Raw genomic sequence first — 20,787 nt, forward strand, 5'->3', positions numbered from 1 at the left:
TGGGTAGGGTGTAATTTGGGAAGGGGATGGAGTTCAGAAGGAATGTGATGCCATAAAGTTGCTTTCCAAAGCTGCCATTTTCTTGAAGAGAACTGATCTTTGTAGGCAGGAGATGAGCTGTAATTCCTGGAGAACTCCAGGCCCCCGGGAGGTTAGTAATCCTACTTATAACTGTCCTTTAAGGTAGGTTACTATTATTATCTTCTGATTACTGATGGGAAGCTCAGGATGAAAGAGTAGCTTGCCTGAGACCACCTACTGAGAACATAATAAAGGCAAAATTAGATCCAAGGACCTCCGGGATCAGAGCTCATTTTCTGAGTCACTACATCATGCAAACTCCTGGACTAATGGTGATGGCCAGATTTATTAATCCAGTTTGAGCCACTAACTGGAAATGGAAAGGTGCTTCCTGCAAAGCATTAAAAAAAACTTCGTAAGAATATAAATGTAGACTGTTACTATTAGTTTTCTCCTCCTCCTCCTCCTCTATAACTCACTGAATAAGCATGAATTTGTTTAGGGTCCCTGGATAAACAAAGCCTGTTTGTTCCCATTGACATCATGGAAGCCCTCTAATCATGGCCAGATTGCATATGACACTCAGAAATTTCTGTCTAATAAGGCTGCCATGACAGCTGGTTTGAGAAGCTTTCCAAAACTGCTACTACGTATGGTCACCAGGTCACTCCTTTATTCCCTCCTTCTTTAGTTTTGTCACACCCATTTCTTTTATGCTATTGGGTAATACTTTCCTCCTCCTGCTTATTGGCCCGCAATAGAAACTGTTCATTTTATATTACTGTATAAATACCACACAGGCGCCTCCATAAACCTACTAAGACTGAGCTAGCAGCAGTTCAAAACCCACTTGTAATTCGCATACTGTCTGCTATAAAAACAACTTCAAATTCAGTTGTATTTTTTTTACATTAAATGTTTGTTTTCCTTAGCTTGGTTTTACTTTATAATGAAAGCCTTTGGGATATGAGGACACAAGAGAGAGTAATATCAATGACAAAAAATGGTTCATGGATGAGGAATGGGGAGGTTTTCATAAACAGCAACATGGGATTGGATTCATTAACCCTTCACACACTGTAACAAATATTTGTTTGCTGACAATAGTAAAAGGGGGCCAAAAGAGGGGTTTTTCCCAGTTGAAAGGTGATTTTAGTACTCTTTATCCTTTTAAAGATTTCCTGTGCCTTGCAAATTGCATAAAATTCCATCAGGTCTGGCTTTTCCTGCTATTATAACCAGTTGAAAGAGAGATGGTAACTGGAGAAATTCTTCCGCACCCATTGGATAAGTAACCTTGGAAAATATGCCTTAACGTATAGAATTGGAACTTTAAACCTACATTAATCACAACAAGGAAAGCAGATACAAAGGTATGCTTAATCACAGATACAGAAAACCATGATATACTTCTCCTTTGTCTGCCCCCTCAGCCCCTAACTTTTTGCATTACTTTAATAAAAACTGAACACTATTTCATCAGTGCATTTGACAATGGAACCATATAAAGACATTTCACAGAAATATTGGAGCCTTTAATTCCGAGATGTTTGATTTTTTTTTTAAGTTTATCATCTTCAAAATATTAAAAGCCTCATTTATCTCATTGGGGCTCCTGCCAGCTCACATGATGGGGTCAAGCCATTCTACTGTTTCCCCCTTTAAAAAATCTTCTTTCAAACTGTTCTGCTGCCATTCTACCAACCTTCTCCAAATCTTTTAATCAAATATCAAAGGAGAGTCCTGTGGCCTTTTGAAGACTAGAAAAAACAACAAAAGCTTTGGAGGTTTGGAGCCCACTTTGTCAGATGCAAAAGTAATGTTAGAAAGAGTATTTGTAGTAAAAAAAAAAAGGCCTTTGTATAAAGAGCAACATAAATCACTAGCATAGAATCAGGACTCTCCAGAGTTCAGCCCTCAAATTCCCATTCACTGTTAGGATGTTCTGCAGCCCTGGAATATGTCAGGTAATGTCACCAAGTGAATTTTTCACCACAGTGGGAAGGGTTTGTCTCCTACCATCAAGTTTTCCAAACCATTAATAGAAAAATACTGATGAGTTGCATAGGGATAGCTTGAGATTGAGCTTCAACAACATACCTTTAGCAATTAACTGCTAATCCAGTTGCCTTCTTTTTATTCAGGTAATTGAGGGAATTGGAAGTCTCACTGTGTATTTTTTATTCTTAAGAAGAGCACAGCAAACATGTAACTCATCCCCCAAATGTGTGGGTGGCTTTTTGAACACTATATTATACGAGTAATAATATATATTATTTATAAAGTGCTTCAACAGCTAGGCACCTTACACTGATTATATTGAAAGCAAACAACCCTACCTGCAGGCATATCACCTTGAACAGGTGTGATATAGCAGGTGCAGCATAATAGCTATGGCGCCATGCTTACCTTCCCTGCATAGATTATACATTGCTGACAGTTCTGTGACCTTTTAATGTGTAACCCTCACACTCCCTGCCCTGTTTTATTCCACTTCCTCCATCTTACACAGGAGGCCAACACTTGGACAGATGATTCAGTGCACTTCTCTGCTGATCAGATTCTGCTTTAATTTGAGGGTAGATTTTTATGCCATTCCTGCTGCCCCTTTCTTTTTTTTGGCATCTGAGGTCCCACACATGGATGCCAAATCCAGCCTGGGAAATTTGTGGACATTTGGAGGTGGTGTTTGGGGAGGGCCAAGTTTGAGAACAGCAGGGAGCTCAGTGGGAATGTGAGGCCATAGGGTCTACTCTCTGAAGGTACTGTTTCCTCTAGGGAGCAATTCTGTGTAGACTGGAGATTAGTTGTAATTCTGGGAGAACTCTGGACCATACTTAATAACAACAACAACAACATTCAATTTATATACCGCCCTTCAGGACGACTTAACATCCACTCAGAGCAGTTTAAAAAGTATGTTATTATTATCCCCACAACAACAAACACCCTATGATGTGGGTGGGGCTGAGAGAGCTCCTAGAAGCTGTGACTGACCCAAGGCCAGCTGGCTTCAAGTGGAAGAGTGGGGAATCAAACCTGGTTCTCCAGATCAGAGTCCCATACTCTTACCAAACTGGCTCTCCCTACACCATACAGAGGTTGGTAGGCTTATTTCCACAGGAATTTGGGAAACAGATAATGTCCACAGCATTTGAAAGGAAACTAGATCAGGGTAAGTGGGGAGATGCAAAGTAGGGAGGAGGCAGCAATACTTCTTTGATATCATTTTAACAACTTTGTTTTAGGTCAAGTCCTTGGTTGGTTGCTGAGTTTTTCCCCCTTTACTGAAGCCAAAATATCATTTACCACTAGTATTTCATAGCCAAGGAATTTGGGTTTAAGGCAAATCAGAAAAGAGGTTGAAAATGAAATGACAGTACTATAATGTCTTTGTATGTTTGGGCCATATTGGATACTGTGTACTGTTCTCATCACCCCATTTCAAAAATAATGTAGATCTGTAAAGGATAAATGAAGGAAGGGGTCACCAAAATGATTGAGTACTCTGTGAGGAAAGACTGAAATGTTGGAGCCCCTTTTGTTTAGAAAAAAAATGAACAAACAAGGAGCATGATAGAAATTTAAGAAATTTTGGTGTGGAGAAAGTACATGGAAAACATTATTCTCTTTCATAATATTAGACCTTGGAGAACAACATTCAGTAAAGTTATATGGCAGTAGAGAATGGAGAAAAAAGAAAATATTTTTTACTTTATGTGTAATTAACTACGGAAATGGCTGCTACAAGATGAGTTGATGGCTACTGCTAGGGTCGCCAGGTCCGCTGACTCCCCTGGTGGGAGACAGGGAGCCTGGCACCTACCTTGCTGTGCCCCCGGGTACTGGTTTTGCACCCATGTGCAGAGCGCGCACATTCCTGGCTTGCACGATGACGTCACTTCTAGGAAGTGATGTCATCACGTAGGGTCAAACGGCGACTGGGAGCACTCCCATGGGCTGGTTTGGCCCACTGTGGGCCATGACTGGCTTGAAATAGGCCTGCTGCAGGGTGCGCTTTGGCCCGAATCAGGTTGCTGTGTGCGTGGGGATGTGCTACACCACCCGGGGGGGGCATCCTGGGGAGAACACACACACCCCTGCCGGCCAAGTAAGTGGGTGTGGAGGGGGGAAGGGTGGGAGCAGGGTGTCCAGGGTTGAGCACCCCAGACTTGCCACAGCCCCCTTACTTGAAAGCCGATGGAATGCCAGCAGCAGTAACGGGAGGCCCCAGGGAGGGGGCGCAGCTCCAGACAGCAGCAAGGGAAGGGAAAAGGGAGCCAGAGAAAGAGACCAGCCAGGGGCACACCAGCCAACCCCACCCCAAAGGGTAAGAGGTACCCACACCTGCCAAAGGTGCCAAGGAGGGGATAGAGGTACTGGAAGCCCCTGCACAAGCCCTGGGGGGAACCAGCAACCCGAGCTACCTAAGGGAGCCAGCTGAAGTCCAGGAGACCAGCACAGCACCTTGTGAGCAAAGACAGAGGAGGCTGCGGTGCATCACCTGGAAGGGCCCTGCCAGCCCAATCCTGCAGGAAAGAATGAGGGAGAATGGAAGAGGGAAAGGAGGCACACCTGAGGGAAGCCCCAGCTGGGATACATTCAGCCCTGCCCAGCAAGAGGAGAGAGGAATGCAAGGAGAAGCTAGTGAAAGGGAAGAAACACTTGAGGGCAGACACAGCTTGGCAGCATCAGGAGAGGGAAGGATTCTGGGAGGAAGGGCGGGGGAAGGTGGAGAAAACCCTATAAAAGCTGGCTTAGGAGAAAGGTTGTGGTGGGTTGTAAAGGAGGAGTGATGGAGTACAGTGGAAGTTGTTGGAAGCAAAGGAGTAGGAGTATGCAAGGAAGAAAAGGAAGGTTGGTGAAGGAGGAGAAAGAGGGAAGTGAAAGTGATGGCTGGGTCAGGTTGAGTGGACTGAGAGGGAATCAGGGTGATGTAGACTGCCCCTCCTGCCACAGAGCAAGGTCCTGCAGTATCCCTACTGACCCTCCAGAGTCAGAATCAGGCATCCCGGTGCCCAGTGTAGGAGTGCCTGGGACAAGCCCTGACACAGGGAATGCCCTGCCCTGGGTGGGGAAATGGCACCCCTAGCCACTGTTGTTAATGGCTTTAAAAAGGGATTAGTCAAATTCATTGAGGATAGATCTGTTAATGCTTACTAACCATAATAGCTAAATAGAATTTCCAGGTTCAGAGGCAAAATAGCTATGAAAATCAGGTTTGGGTGCAAATGACAGTAATACCTGGCTTGTGAGATTTTTGAAAGTATCTGGCTATACTCTGTTGGAAACAGTAGGCTCCATAAACCCTTGGTATGATGAACCACAAGAGCTCTTGTGCATTTAGAAAATGTACTACTTCTCCAGGTACCTGCTCAAGGTGGTTCACAAAGTTAAAACAAATTCATCTGTGCATGTTCTTAGGTAACTTCTCAACTGAAAACTATAATACAATAAGAAAATAAATCTATAGAGTGATGCAGCTTTTAGGTATAAGTAATGTATTAGAGTGTTGGACTATGATCTGGAAGATGAAGGTTCAAATGCTACTCTGCCCTGGGATTTTGCTGAATGATCTTGGTCAAGTTAGCAAGCTTTTGGAATATGGTGTAAGAGCACTCTGGCCCTTTCCAAGACCCAGGTTTTTCCTTCCTCCTATCCCTTCAACAGTGGATCTAATGCTATTATATCACATTCATCATGAAACAAGCATACATTTATCCTCTTTTAATTTGCATGGGCACCATGATGGGGCAGTGCAGGCTGTTCCTTCCATAGGATCCAGCATGCAGTATTAGCATGGTATTCTGTTGGTCCACATCACAGTTACTTTTAGAGAAAAGTTCTTCCCCCTCTGATGTGATTCTAATCCAGCAGCCGAAGAAATGTATAGCAATGTATAGCCAGTTTGGTGTAGTGGTTAAGAGCGTGGGACTCTAATCTGGAGAGCTGGGTTTGATTCCCCACTCCTCCACTTGAAGCCAACTGGGTGACCTTGGGCTAGTCACAGTTCTCTGGAGCTCCCTCAGCCCCACCCACCTCACAGGGTGTTTTGTTGTGGGGATAATAGTAACATACTTTGTAAACCGCTCTCAGTGGGCATTAAGTTGTCCTGAAGGGTGGTATATAAATCGAATGTTGTTGTTGTTGTTGTTGTTGTTATTACTATATTGCCCCAGTAAACTGAAGTATTAGGGAAATCCTAGTCATCTCTGTTTTGAACTAATAATAGATTCTGTGTAGCTTCAATATTGTCTTTTATGCAGACTAATGGGTGGATAACATTATAATGCTTTTGCCTTTTTTTTCTTTTGCAGCTATATCTGCAAGCCAGGTTCACCTGGAGAGGAGCCCGCCTGTTACGTCCTCTGCTGCAGTTTACACTGCTAATGATGGCATTTTACACAGGACTGTCTCGTGTGTCTGACCACAAACATCACCCATCAGATGTATTGGCAGGCTTTGCACAAGGGGCCCTGGTGGCTTACTGCATAGTAAGTGGTATATAGTATGTTATTACACTAAATACCTTATGCAGTATACCATATTTATGTGAGAGATCTATTGAGCTCTTGATAAGATTATGTTGGGACTCTAGTTGCATTGTGGCAGGTTGCAATAGGCAAAGTCAAACCTCCGTGGACAGAAGCATGACTTCTTTACCTGCCCCATACCACTATGTCCCTGGAAATTCTTCTCCTGGGAAACAGGAGATGCCAAGGAGGCAGCATGAGGGGCAGGTTAAAGGGCTGCTGCAGCAAGCAGAAGATCCGTGAAAATTGCCTCCCCACTTTGAGTGTGCAGCTGTTTTCCACAGTATCCAACCCATGATCCAAAAGCCAATTTAAAAGATGTCATCTTCATCCCTCTGAGGAATTCAAGGAATATCTGTCTAAGGAAGGTGTACAATGTTCCACCTGCAGTGAGGCGCTCAGAGTAAAGACACTATTTGCTTATCTAGAGGCGTACTCCTAAAGAGCTCTGTTCAGAAATTAATCTAGGGTTGCCTCCTCTGATCTCAGAAATTCATAGAGATTTGGAGGTATTTCCCGGGGAAGGCAGAATTTGGAAAGTTCAGAGGGAAGGTGATGCCATAAATTCCACCTGCTGAAGTTGTCATTTCCTCCAGGGGAGCTGATATCTGTAGTTTGGAGATCGTTCGTAATTTTAGGAGATTTCCAGGCCCACCTGGAGACTGGCAAATCCCATTTTATTCTATGTGGTTTACTCCCAGGAAAATGTTCTTAGGATTGCAGCCTGATTATGCAAACCGAAAATACTCTCAGGGCCAAGCTACACATGACGAATGACACTTGAACGGCAAGTGGATTGAGTGGAGGGCAAGTGAACAGGGAGAAATACACTTGCCGTTCAAGTGTCATTCGTCATGTGTAGCTTGGCCCACAGACTGTCAATTAGATTTACTTCATCTAGTTCCTGGGATTTGTGATAATAACAGTGCCACTCAGTGCAGAGTTATCCCAGGCTAAATCTATTGATTTCAATGGGTTGAAACTGGAGTACCTCTGCATACAGTTGTATGGTTAAAGTGCTAAAAGCACAGCCATAAGGTATTTTATTTCCCAGTCCAAAACTGTTTAAAGAGTAGAGCAGGACTTCTTACTGAGGTACATAAAAGTATTCTAGATCAATTAATGGGGATTAACATAGGATTGTGCTAATGCTTCCATAAATATATGTTGAGATATCAAGTTCAAAGCAGTATCCAACATGCAAAGAGCCCTGGAACATGTTGCTTCTGGGGTACCTGATATCCCTTCTTAAACGCTCCACTGTCCTGGTGAACTACATGTCCCACAATGCTGCCATTTCAGAGTCCGTTTTGCCAGGAATAATGAAGGCTGTTTCAGTGATGCTTCCTGTGCAAGCATGTTTCTTGTTGCAACCATTGCCATGAAAATTTGGATGGAGGCAATTGTGGTCTCAGGGACTTGTAGATGTTTAAAGTAAGTCATTTTAGGGCCCGTTTACAGACCTAATAATGTCATTGGAGGCCCAGTGGGATCCAAACTGTAGAATAAGCTGAGAATCCGAACAAATTATTTTCCTGTTTTGGAAAATAGCTCAGATCACTAATTGAGCTCATATTGACTCAAGAGGGGGATGGGTAGCTGGGTTTCAATCTGCTGCTAGGTAAGATTTTTCAGGAGTTTAAAGGCAAGAAGGAAATGAGGAAAAGTTTTAAGTGCAGAAAATAAATATGAGATGTTCCAATATAATGAGGGAAACTTGAAAGATACCTGCAAAGTGCACTGTGACCTTTCAGATATATCAACTGAACCATAGCTCATGTGTCACAGCTGTTTTCTGCATTTCCCTCTCAGTATTAGGTTCTGTGCATGGAAAGGAGCTTTCCTTGAAGCCCTGCCAAACTGGGCATATTACCAGTAGTTCACATAGGTGAATGTGTAAATGATTACAGCAGTTTTTCCTGAAAGGCTAAACACTTTCAAAGACAGCTGAATATTTTTTTTTCTTTTCCATTTGTGCCCTTGCTAGCCAAGCCACTGTCAACATTCTCTGAGCAATGTAGTCTCTGATTTCTCAAGTACAGATTGAAACCCCAAGCAGAAATACTGGGAACTTAAGGGGGCATGCCCAGATCCTTTTGAATTAAACCAGAAAACTTGGGAATATGAAATGCGATTCCATTATTTTGATTGGAAGTGCAGATTGTTGTTTCTTTACTGGTGAAATGGTTTGTGAAAAAAAAATCCAAGCCATAATTGCTTTGTCTGTCACTGCCTCACTTTTTCTTATGCAATTCACTTTTCTGAAGTGACCAGACTGTTCAGGCCTTTTAACTCAAAATGACAAACAGAAAAATCATGTAAACAGAGTAGACTTTAAAAAAATTGTTTTGGCCTTGTTCTCTTGAAACAAAAGGCCTGATCACTATTCACCCTTTAGTAGTTCTGAGCATTATAAAAGAGCCAGTGAGGAATAGAGCATCAGGCCAAGACTTGGAAGACCTGTGTTCAAATCCCAACACAGGCATGAAGCAGTTTTTTCGATGAACCACACACAGTCTCTCTCTCAGTCTAGCTAATTGAAAGTGGCCCTCCTGCCCAGCAAGTGTTCTCTCTAGAGTGTATAAGTGCATGAAATGGGAAATAAGAGATTGAGAAACCCACATTTTTCATCACAATGTCTAGATCAACTACTGATTGCTTTATCTGGAGCAGAAGTATAAGGCCCCATGTTTCCTGTTTACTCTAGGGTGCCAGTTCCCCGGTGGACAATTAAACACAACTGGACCATGGTGTGAGTGTTAGACATACATGAAAGACAACACGAAGTATACTTGTAACAGTGGTCAACAGTTCCCCAGTTGAGGCAGAGGATCCCCACTCCCAGCCTCTGTCCCCCACTGCCACTCACCTGGCCAGTGGGGGAGGGAAGGCCCAGAGAATGTGCTGAAGAGGCAAAAAACCTCTTGGGCTAGCACACAGTGGGCATGTTCCCACTGGTCGTAGGGATGCCAGACCCCTGGAGGGGGTGGGGGATGCCCCGCCCCCAGCCCCCACACCCTGCCGCCACTTACCTGGCCAGCAGGGGTGCGCACCTTCTGTTTTGGCCCAGATCAGGGCCACTGCAGAGCGTGGGAGCACTCCTGCATTCTGCAGTGCCCCAAAACGGGCCCGTTTTAGGTGCTGCGGTACTCCACAGCACATCAAAACGGGCCCGATTTGGGGCTGCTGTGGAGGGCAGGAGCGTTCCTGTGCTCCGCAGCAGCCCCCAACCCAAGCCCCTGTGGAGCGTAGGTGTGCTCCCAGGGCTGCAAGATGATGTTACTTCCCGGAAGTGACATCATCACACTTGTGGGAGCACGCGCTCCCCCCCTGCTCAAAGGTAAGAGCCAGGCCTCAATCCCCCGCTGGGAGATTAAGGGGGCCTGGCAACCCTAACTGGCTGTGATGACATCACTTTCAGAAGTGATAACATTGAGCCCGCTGCACGTGCAAGAAAATCACCCAAGACAAATACCAGGTCCTCCCCCCGCTCCCAATGGGCAGGTAAGGGGACCTGATGATCCTTGTTTACACACACATCACAAGTATTTCTCAAAGGTTATTTTTGTGATCTTTTTATTATCTCTGCTGCTGATTAAAGAAACAATACGTCACTCCATGAAGAGGTTTGGGGAGTTTAGGAGAGAAAGACCTTGGTAACTGTTGAAAACAGTGAACCAGTTTCTTTTCAGCTCAGGTGCTTCATAATGCGACATGTGGCTTTGTCTTGATGCTATTAGTGCTTGTATCTGTTCCATATGTTCCCTGTTTGTCATTCTAAATGCTTTGTCAAATATGGAGGATGGGGAGAGATGGAAAATGAAATTATACGATGCAAGGTGTAGATGACAATGATGATTCAGTGCATAGAATCAAAAAGCTTGTGGCAGACAATAGGATTCCTGACATTAGAGATGGACATTTGACCTTTTCCTGTCTAATGGCCAGATGAAAATCTGGCACTATTCCCCCCCCCTCACCCTTAAACAGATGGCAGGTTTTAGTAGGCCAGAGGAAGGGTGAGAGTTCAGCTGCTATAGGCTGACTTTCCTGTAACGAGGTAAAGCTGTTGAGGAAGCAGCTGCTTGAGAAACTCCATCCACCTCCAAAGTCCTTCCTTTTTAGCCCTGGGCTCTCCCTCCCTGGCTGCTGGGTTTTTTTGTGTGCTTTAGCCCTTGGCCAGGATATGAAGAGGGCATTGGTCACTGTCTGCCCTGCCCTTGTACATGCATGGTACTAGAAGAGGAAGCTAAGAGAGGGGTGGCTACTGATTTCCAAGTCTTTTCCACAATTTCCTGTTCCCAAAGAATGATTTAAACATTCAGTTATACTCTGTGTCACTTACAGAACAATATCATTTGATCCAGAAATGTCCTAGTACTCCTTGTCTGTAATTTTATATATTTATACTTTTATTTCCATTTTGTGTCTGGTCTGGGTTTGGTCTTTTCAGTTAGCAGCATTATTTACTTCCCTGTAGAAGGTGCTGATTGTTAAGTCATACTGATTGTTTTCAGTGTAACTGGGGCTGCAGCAGTTCTTTTAAAGGCTGTTTGCATGGCTCCTCCCCTTCACAGCCAGTCTGCACAATTTGTGACAAAATAAAGAATACACAGCCCATAAGCCCTGGTGTTTTGTGCTTAAGATCTGGCCCATGTTTTCAGTTCCAGATTTTTTCTTAAAGGTCCATTAAAATAATACCCTACTAAAACCCTGGGAGAGAAGATCTATAAGCACTGGAATCCCTCAGGTTCTCTTGTGTATGCTTTTTGTGAAAAAGTATGTGATATGCTTCATATATTTTCACAGCTATGCAGATGCAGGTGAGCCCGAGCCTTTCAGTCATACTCCTTGCCTGTATTTTCAAACCTGTTACTGCAACCATGAGGGCTAGGAACTTCATAAAAGGAAATACAGGACTGGGATCAGATGTCTCATGTAATCACCATTAAAAACAGCTTGTTGTCAGGCTCTCACTTGTGCCTGTCTCCTTCCTTTCCATTCCCCCTCCAACACCAAGTATAATGGTTAAACATTAACTCCAGTTACCTGTGATGTACAAAGCAGGCACATGGTTTAACTAGAGTTAGAGCAGGGCTTTTTTTCAGCAGGAATGTGGTGGAACGGAGTTTCGGCACCTCTTGAAAATGGTCACATGGCCGGTGGCCCTGCCCCCTGATCTCCAGACGGAGGGGAGTTTAAATTGCCCTCTGCGCAAGATCAGGGGGCGGGGCCACCAGCCATGCAACCATTTTCGCCGAGGGCAATTTAAACTTTAAAAAACTCCTTCCTTGTTCCAGCTGACCCAAAGTGACATCACTGTGCGGTCCTGAGTTCCATCACTGAGTTCCACCGCCTCTTTTCCCAGAAAAAAAGCCCTGAGTTAGAGTAAGCCTAAGCAGATCTACTGAGATTTTGTTCAATGGGGTATACTTCCAGGAAAGTGTTCATGAGAGTGCATCCTTAGTCTCTCGCGTCCCGATTATCATGATTCTGTGATAAATTTGGTCTAGGATAAATTTGTGATAAATTTGGTTCAGTTAGAGGGCACAGAACAACTCTACTTAACATGCATACCTGCATTCTGTGTCACAGCTAACCACAGTTATTAATATAAGAAGGGAGGGAAGAACAAAGCATTTTCACAAGCCCAGCAACAAGCTGGATTTGTGAATATTTTCTTGAATTTGATGCCTCAGTGCAAGTAGCAGCTCAGAATTATAACAGAAGTGAGAAGTCTGGTGGCTGCGGAGGGTCCAGTGTGTTGAAAGAAATATTATCTGACCTTCCCTAAGCATATCAGAGTAATAGCTATGAACATAGGCATCTATCTATCCATCTATTAACTTCGTAGGTGGGATTTTCCTTCTTCCCCTTCCCACTGTAGTTCCAGTGAGCCCTTTCTGAATTTTTTTCCTGGGGTCTATAAGAGAAGGTGGGGGAAATTGGCTGAAAGAAGGGAGAATTAGAAATCGCTTCCCCCTATTCAGATGACTTATTTAGTCTTGGGAACTGCATTAGATTCCTACCACTGTTTCATCCTCTCCTTTCATTTCAGAGCTTATCGACTGTGATTAGGACTTGTTCGTCCTGAAAACTATTTTAAGGTTGCCTGCTGAGTCATATCCATATCACTAGACCTTTTTTTAAGCCAACATAATAACAAAAAAGGTCTGGCCTTTGGCTCCCATGCTATTGGAGGCTGTTCTGTGACCGGTTTTGTCATTTGCCACTATATTTCTGTACAACAATGACTGAAAGCCAAGTTTTAACATACTTGTAACTGAAGATTCCATAGTGTGATGGGGGGGCAGTAAAAAAAGACTCTTTTGTCTCAGACTTGATGAGTTTGCCCATCGTTAAGCAGCAATTCCCTTCAAAAGTCACTTGATGTTTTATCTCCAAGGGGTTACTAAAGCTATACCCACTGCTTCACTTGCATTCCCCAGCCTGAAATAACAAATGCAAAACATTTATTTTAGACCCTCCCAGCTGATGAAACAGTCTTGTTTTGTTTGGAATCGAAACACAAAGAATTTCTGAAATCAAAATAGGTGAAGTTTTAATATGAACACCCATCCCCAACTATGTGGTTCTGAAATGGCTGCTTATTGGGCTGTGTGTTTTCCTCCACTCCTTTTCACCTGTATGTCAGATGGTTGCTAATGATTTCTGGGTCTATAACATTCTAATATAACAAAGAACAAGAAACTCATCAGCTGAAATGCTAAGCTGCCAGCTTACAACTTTATACAGCACATTCCCAGTCCTCTGCTGTTGAGTTTTCTTTATGGGTGGAGAGCACCTTCTACAGGAAATGGAATAAATCCAAGCAAAAACAGTCTGTGCAGTTGCCCTCTCTCTTTTTTTGTGTTAAGCAGCTGAAGCATTAGTACGGTTTAACACACTGTTCTAACCTTAGAAGATCATGTTTCATGATTTCTGTAAGTGTTTTTATAACCTCAGGCCTTGGTAAAGTGAAATACAGTTTAAAAGGGGAATTAATGCTACTACCAGGTATCTGATTTAAAGCCCCACACACCATGAACTACAGAGCAAGGGTAAGAAAGCCAAGATGACTCTCCATCCAGAACTGATTCATTTAGAAAATAAAGGCCAGATTTAATCTAATTCACAACTGCCACTTGTACCATGCAATCGCCACTTCACTCCTGCCACAAATTGATTTGTCATGGAGATCTTGGTATGGGGTGTGGATTTTGCTGTGTTTGAAACCAGTCTTGGAAGTGGGCAAGTAAGAGACATGGCATCAGAATGGCCTTCCAACCCACAATTGAAGTCCAAATGAGTAACCTTCCAACGGAAGGTTCTGTTATGTTAAGGTATTTATTTTACATATTCTACAACCAGTCCAGAAGAAGTTGAGCACACCTACATCCCACTGAACTCGAGGAGGCAGAGTTAAGCACTTCCATCCCACTGACTTCAGTGGGAATCAGGTGTGTTTTAGACCTTTCCCCAGCTCTGTAAGAGTTGCTTCTCTGTGTGCTGGCTCACTTAAACATTCTTCAGAAGACACAGGAGCTGCTGACTGATAAGTGGCTTCTGTGAAGCCGGGGCAACATCTTCAATGTATCCTTCTCAATTCAAATTCCAACAAGTTCCAAACTGTAGCAGTGAAAGCTACGCATCTTCACAGGCCTGCATGCAGGCCCATTACAAGACTTCTCCATCAACAGCAGGTGCAAATGGGAGGCATAAATATTTAGCACAATTCAACCAGACTTAAGTCAGAATTAATCTCCTCTGAAAACATGACATAAGGTCATGACTAAATTAAGTCCCATTGATTTCAGTAGAACTTAGTCACAACTAACTGCTGATAGATTGTGCCAGTAGTTTGCAGTGTTTTTTTCTTAGTGAACCCTAATATGCGTAACAGGAAATATTACTTTCTTTTCCTGGGGGGAAAAATCTTGAGTGGCTATCCATCTGCAGGGTGGGCTAATTGATATCAATGGAGCCATGTGCCAGCCATGAAGAAAGGAAATGTAGAGTCTGGGCATGAGAAACATAACTTCTAAATAAATAATAATCCTAAAGAAATAACCTTAGGAAAGAGATTGATCCTGTTTGCTTTTTCTTTGCCAAGTATCTATTTCTCTGACTACAGTTCTGTTTCCACAATGAACTGACTGTAGGCACCAATGCCAATATTTAGATGTCAAACTAATTGAACTGAGAAGATAGCAAGACAATTGGAAGCCTGAATGCAAACATCTGCATCTAGTAAAACAAGCAGTCTTTTTAAATAATCAAGCGGGCACTTTGTGGTTTCTTACACTGAAAAGCCTGTTAACCTATTGATGGAGTCCTGCAACTAGTAGCCCAATTATCCTAATCCTACTCTTACTAAATCTTGTACTTTAAAAAAATCATAAAAAACAAGCATATTATCTATAACATCTGAACAAGAAGAATATTTGTCCTGGATACCATTACCACTGGAGTAGGAGTCAGTCATGTGGTTGTTTCAATGCAGAATAGAGAGGAGGAATTCTTTAGGTTTAGATTGTCTACAGACTCCCACACGCTATGAACCAAACGGCTTATCCAATTCCTTTCTCAGAAAGTGGCCTGTACTTTGCAAATCTTCACAAACTGATAATGGTGCCTCTGTTACAATAGTATAATGCATTCAGTAACAATCTAGCTAATTACTTGTTATATATGAAAATGCACAAATGCCTTGCATACATAAAACTCTGTCTGAATGTATATTGTGTGTGTGTGTGTGTGTAGTAGGTTGGGTTTTGCTTTGTTTTGTTTAGCAAACTTGCAGCACTGGGTAAGAAAAGTGTCCTATTCTGTGTCTGCAGAGCCTGGGCTCTGTCTGATTCTTTTCCTTTCTAGGTTAAAATCTGCAAGGGAGAAAGTTCATCATCAGTCATGCTAGCTTGATAATGTCTAGGCTGTGGCAGCTGAAGGAGGATGTCCAAGTTTCCTCTTAGTGTTTTCTCATTGTGTGACTGCTTCTCTGAATTGTCAGATGTGGGCATGTTCACATCCGTAAGAGTGGATACGTCATTGAGTATTTCAGGGAAAGAAGCTAGGAATATCTCTTCCTAAACCCTTAAAAGTCTGCTAGAAAGTCATTCTGATTAAGCTTTACTAGTAGAAAGGAAAAGCCAGTGGGGGAGGGATGGGAACATGAGGAAAATACCAAGCCAACCTGAGTAATAATTCTACAGAACTGACTTTTATGGGAAGTTTAATTTTAGGTGCATTTTACACCCCAAGGGAAATTGTACCTTCCCGTGTGAACTTTCTTGCTATTAAAACTTTATTGATAAGTGACAGGAGACAATAAAAAATCTCAATAGTATAATCATTTTTGTAAGACAGTAAATTTGATATCGCTTCAATATCCCCTCCTCCCTCAAATTTCTTTATCCAGTAAATTCCTCCCCCCAATAAATACTTTTGACTTTAAATGGTAAAGAGAGCTATAATCAATGGGTGAATAAAATAATGGAAAGAAAGAAAGAAAGAAAGAAAGAAAGAAAGAAAGAAAGAAAGAAAGAAAGAAAGAAAGAAAGAAAGAAAGAAAGAAAGAAAGAAAGAAAGAAAGAAAGAAAGAAAGAAAGAAAGAAAGAGTGAGTACAGGCCACGGCCACCCTGGGAGTTCCCAGAAGTGATGTCATCATGTGGGCCTGGGAGTGTGCGCACACTTCGTGCATGTGCAAAAAACAACAGCACAAGTAGGTGCCAGGTCCCCCACCTCTCGCCAGGAGGACCTGGCAACCCTATTTGTATCACAGAAGAAGATGGCTGAATTCTAGCTGAAAAGACTGTGAGGCAGTTTTATAGTTTCAGACAAGACAGAAATTGTTCTACCAATGACATAATTGCAAACAACCAAACAAAAAGCAAAAAACCAGCGCAGAACGATACCAACATATATTGACTAGATTACTTGAAAAAACTCCATATCTGCAGCATTTGTCTTTTTGTAAAATGCCCACATCAGAAACCTTTGGGGAGAGGGGAAGAATGAGTATGAGTACCGTTTTATGCCTAAATTTAAGCCTAAATTGAAAATCAGTAGATGGTGAGGTGATTGCTTTGAGGGTAGCCTTCTGCTGTGCCTTTGTGATGAATTTACCTCTCAAATATGCCATGTTCTATTTGAGGCAATCTCAAACAGTTGCATAAAATTGCAGATGGTTTCAAGAGAATGGCTAGAATTTAAGAAGGGTTTTGAGGCAGGAAACACATCAGGAACAAACTACTGAGACAGACATCACTGTGATTACATATTTGAACACAGGTGAAGTTGCCTTCCTTGATGGACCATTTGTCCATCAAGGTCTATATTGTCTACTCAAACTGGCAGCAGGTCTCTAGGGTCTCAGGCGGAGGTCTTTCGCATCACCTGCTGCCTGGTCCTTTCAGTTGCCAGGGATTGAACCTAGGATCTTCTGCATGCAAAGCAGAGGATCTTCCACCAAGCCACAGCCCCCCGCTTTAATTATGTAGATTATGTCAAGATTTTTCTGTTTCTGATAATGTGTCATTTCTCTACCAAAATGAAATTCACTGGTTCTTGACCAATCATGATAATGTCTGCACAAAAAATAATTGACCTGTCTAGATATGTCAGGGAGAGTCATCCATCAGCTTTGAGTTCTTCCACTTTGCTGAGGTGAAGCAGAAGATGTATCTAAATTGAAGTTGTAACTGGATGCAGGCTTAGCATCTATTCTTGTATAGTGGAATTAGTTCTTTCTCAAAATAACATACCTTAACATTGGAATGATAGACAGACAGACTGGCGGACAGTCGTGGGTAGGATGCCAGGGTAGGATCTGGGAAACCCATGTCCAAATCTCAACTCTGCCACGAAGTTTTCTGGATGACCATGGGCCAGTCACTCACTCAGCCTGACTGACCTCATAGGGTCATTGTGCGGATAAAATGGAGGAAGGGATTGCTCCTTGGAGGACAGGTGGGATAAAAATATGCTAAATGAACAAATAATCAAAATGAATGGAAAAATGTGGAAAGCAAAAGGGAGTAGGAACAAAACTTTGCATTGTTCTACTGAATGCAATCATCTATTTTTCATTGTATTCACAGGTATTTTATGTCTCAGATCTCTTCAAACAGAAAACAAAGGCATCTCTGCCTCCTCCTCCAATTCGTAAGGAGATCCTTTCACCTGTGGACATCATTGACCGGAACAATCATCACAACATGGTGTAAACAATTGACAGATTTTTAAAAAAATTGTTTTGTTTTTGCAAAATGACTGCTGACAGCAACTACCTGCTGCTCTCAATCTCATCAGACAGTAGAATGTAGGGAGAGACTCTTACCTGATACATAAGGTCTTACTTGGTGGCCTTTATATTCTTACAACATTTGCATAAAATGAGTGTTGTTTAACTAAGTCTAAGGCAAAATTACAAAACAATTCAATACATGATGCAGGAATTCTAAATGTGCAATTGGCTGAGTGTTCATGTTGTAGTGAATGCTGAATTGTTCATAGCTTAATGAACACTAAATGATTCCTAGGATACTGGCCATCTCTGCTTTTTTTCACTATGATGATTTCCAATTCCTGTTGAGAGAGGGGGAGGGAAGAAGAAAATAAAAAACCCTTACCATCCTAGACAATAGCACTGTCTACAAGAAATAAGCACTGATTCAGGATTTGTGATCACTTTTTCTAAGACTAATTTTTTTTATTTTATATGTTGGCTTTATTTGACTCCATTCCATACTGTGACTTACTTTTGGTTTAGAAGAAGCTTGCCCAGTAAAATGTTGCAAGGGTTTCTAGTCCCACTACACAAACCCTTAAAAATACCTAATTAAGAATAACGGAATTCATACTCCATTTGGTACACAATACAGTTATTTGTTTTCAGCTATCATCTTTCCCATTTCCCTCCAGTATCTGCATGACGTTCTCCATATTCACATTTTTTTATCTTCTGTTAAAGATAAGATAGCAGATTAGACTTGTCAAATAAGGAACGCTTGAACATAATTGGACCTATATCTTTACATAAGTATCATTACCAGTACTGTATGAAATGTCCTGTCTGCGTAGAGCTTGCTTTACGGCCTGGTAAAGTTTCCTTCTTGCTCCCACTGACCTATACCAATTCCTAAAGTAATTTCTAAACAGTTGAGGGTCACTTCATTTTAAATTCACAGAATGTTCTTTTATTAGTTGGTCAATCTCGTTGAAATGTGTTAGCGCTATGGGTTTGGGGCTTGAGACCCAGAGTACATGGATCCTGCAGATCTGGGACGGACTGCTGGGCGGAACCGTCCTTTATTGACGTTCAGTGAAATCCCTCTCCTTATTTTCGATGCCCTGAAGAAAAAGGATTCATTAGACTCTAGGCCAGATGCTGTTCTCATTATCACCAAGGGTGCCTGAAGAAGGCCAACAGGAGCAGAACTTTGCCCAGTAACTCTCATTCTAGGATTTCAGACTGAATTCCAAAAGACAGTTGTTTTAAAAAATGTTTAAGAACTGAACAGTGAATGCTAATCAAGCAGACTGGCCTTTGCACACCCTTGTCATACAGAATCCGTCCTATCATTTCAATTCTAGCAAGCTATGATTTTTATAAATATATATAAATATTATATAAATAATGTATAAAACATTAAAAATTAACTATGTAAAATATTATTTCTGAATAATTTTAGATATATCCACTATGACTATAAACTGTGTTTTGACCTGTGTTATTTACATTTTGCTGCTTAAAAAAAGCATTGACTTAATTTTTTATAGTCAACTAAAATATTGTAGTTCTGTGGTAGCAATATTTTAATGAAAATAACAACTAAAGACAATTGTATAAAATCATATTAAATTGTCTGTATTTTTGTAATTTTTCTTTTTTTGTAAAAAGAGGAATATGCAAGATTTTTGTAGAGTACAAAATAAAAATTTGTGTTTGCAAAAACAAAAGTTTGTATTTGCTGTATGAATGTGCTTTATAAATAAATTTCTGGGCACAATTATTTCATATACCGTGAGCTCCTATACTGCATTTGACTATTATTTAGAACCCCAAAACAAAGGAAGTTTGCACTGGAACGTTGTTATAATTAATCGCACACAGAAGAGGCATTACATGCATATCTTCATGACAATGATCTAGAAAGGGTGTGCAGTATACAGTTAAGTAACATACAGCTTATCATTTTATTATGTTTTGACATACTGAAGTAGAGGAAAATTAACCCAAAACATCCTTTAAGGGACAACTCATGGTCATGTCCAGTGTACTGAACATTTGTGGGACATAATGCAGCATAGACATGCTTCCTTCTTTTAGCTTAATTGAATGTGGTGGATTGTAACAAAAACATTTAAACTAAGTTTTATCAATACCTCGATCAGTGGCATAGGGTGGCATAGCTGGAACCCTGGGCATTGCGTCCATGACACACAACTTGATTTGGAAGGTATTCCTATATCAAAATTGTAGTGACATAATCCAGTAAGGCACTTCCAATAGGAGAGAAATGTATGTGCCGTAAAGTTGCAACCGACTTATGGCAACTCCAACAAAGGGCTTTCAAGGCAATTGAGAAGCAGAGGTGGTTTGCCATTGACTCTGCATGGTCTTCCTTGGTGGTCCCTCATCCAAGTACTGACCAAGCTTGACTTTTGAGATAAGGTGTATTATCCCATGCCATATCCTAAACCCTGCTTAACTGTGTTTAAATTGTCCCCATCTCAGAGCAAACCACCATTTCATATGTCTGTATGACAGTAACATTCCAGTAAGTGGGCAATGATGTTCTACAGCAAACTTTAAATGTCATAATGTTGTATAAACTAAAAGGACAATGAAAAGACAACCTGGTCTCCTGATACTTAGTTTCATGCTCTGTAAAGCAAAGTGATTTCTCCCCTTTGCTCACAATGGAGCTCTGAATTCTCTTCTCCTTTAAGAAGACATTTGCTATATTATTTATAACACATTTTTACAATTTTATAATAATATGTATTTTTTTACCATTAATTCTCATAATGAATGAGGAATAGTGTATATAAAAAATAAACCAAGGCCATCTGGACTTTGAATAGGGAGATGCTTCCAAGATCTATGTTCAATATATATAGTGCCTAAATTTTGGTTAGCTAGTAATAAGAAAGACTCTGCACAGTCTTCCTTGGTGGTCCCTCATCCAAGTACTGACTTAATAGCCCAGTGCTTGGCAAAACATGATT

The 20,787-nt window shown here is 41.6% G+C and overlaps 1 protein-coding gene across 1 annotated transcript in view; it reads left to right on the forward strand.

Annotated features, from left to right (window-relative positions):
- PLPP3 (phospholipid phosphatase 3) overlaps positions 1 to 19,575 on the forward strand; it is a 110,324-nt gene extending 90,749 nt beyond the window's left edge. The window contains exons 5-6 of the mRNA XM_054979744.1: positions 6,339 to 6,515; positions 17,655 to 19,575. Coding sequence (XP_054835719.1) covers positions 6,339 to 6,515; positions 17,655 to 17,780 — 303 coding nt within the window. The 3' untranslated portion in view covers positions 17,781 to 19,575. The remainder of the gene's footprint in view (positions 1 to 6,338; positions 6,516 to 17,654) is intronic.
- The last annotated feature ends 1,212 nt before the right edge of the window (positions 19,576 to 20,787 follow it).

Source organism: Eublepharis macularius, chromosome 5 (assembly GCF_028583425.1).
Source record: "Eublepharis macularius isolate TG4126 chromosome 5, MPM_Emac_v1.0, whole genome shotgun sequence".
Lineage (NCBI taxonomy): Eukaryota > Metazoa > Chordata > Lepidosauria > Squamata > Eublepharidae > Eublepharis > Eublepharis macularius.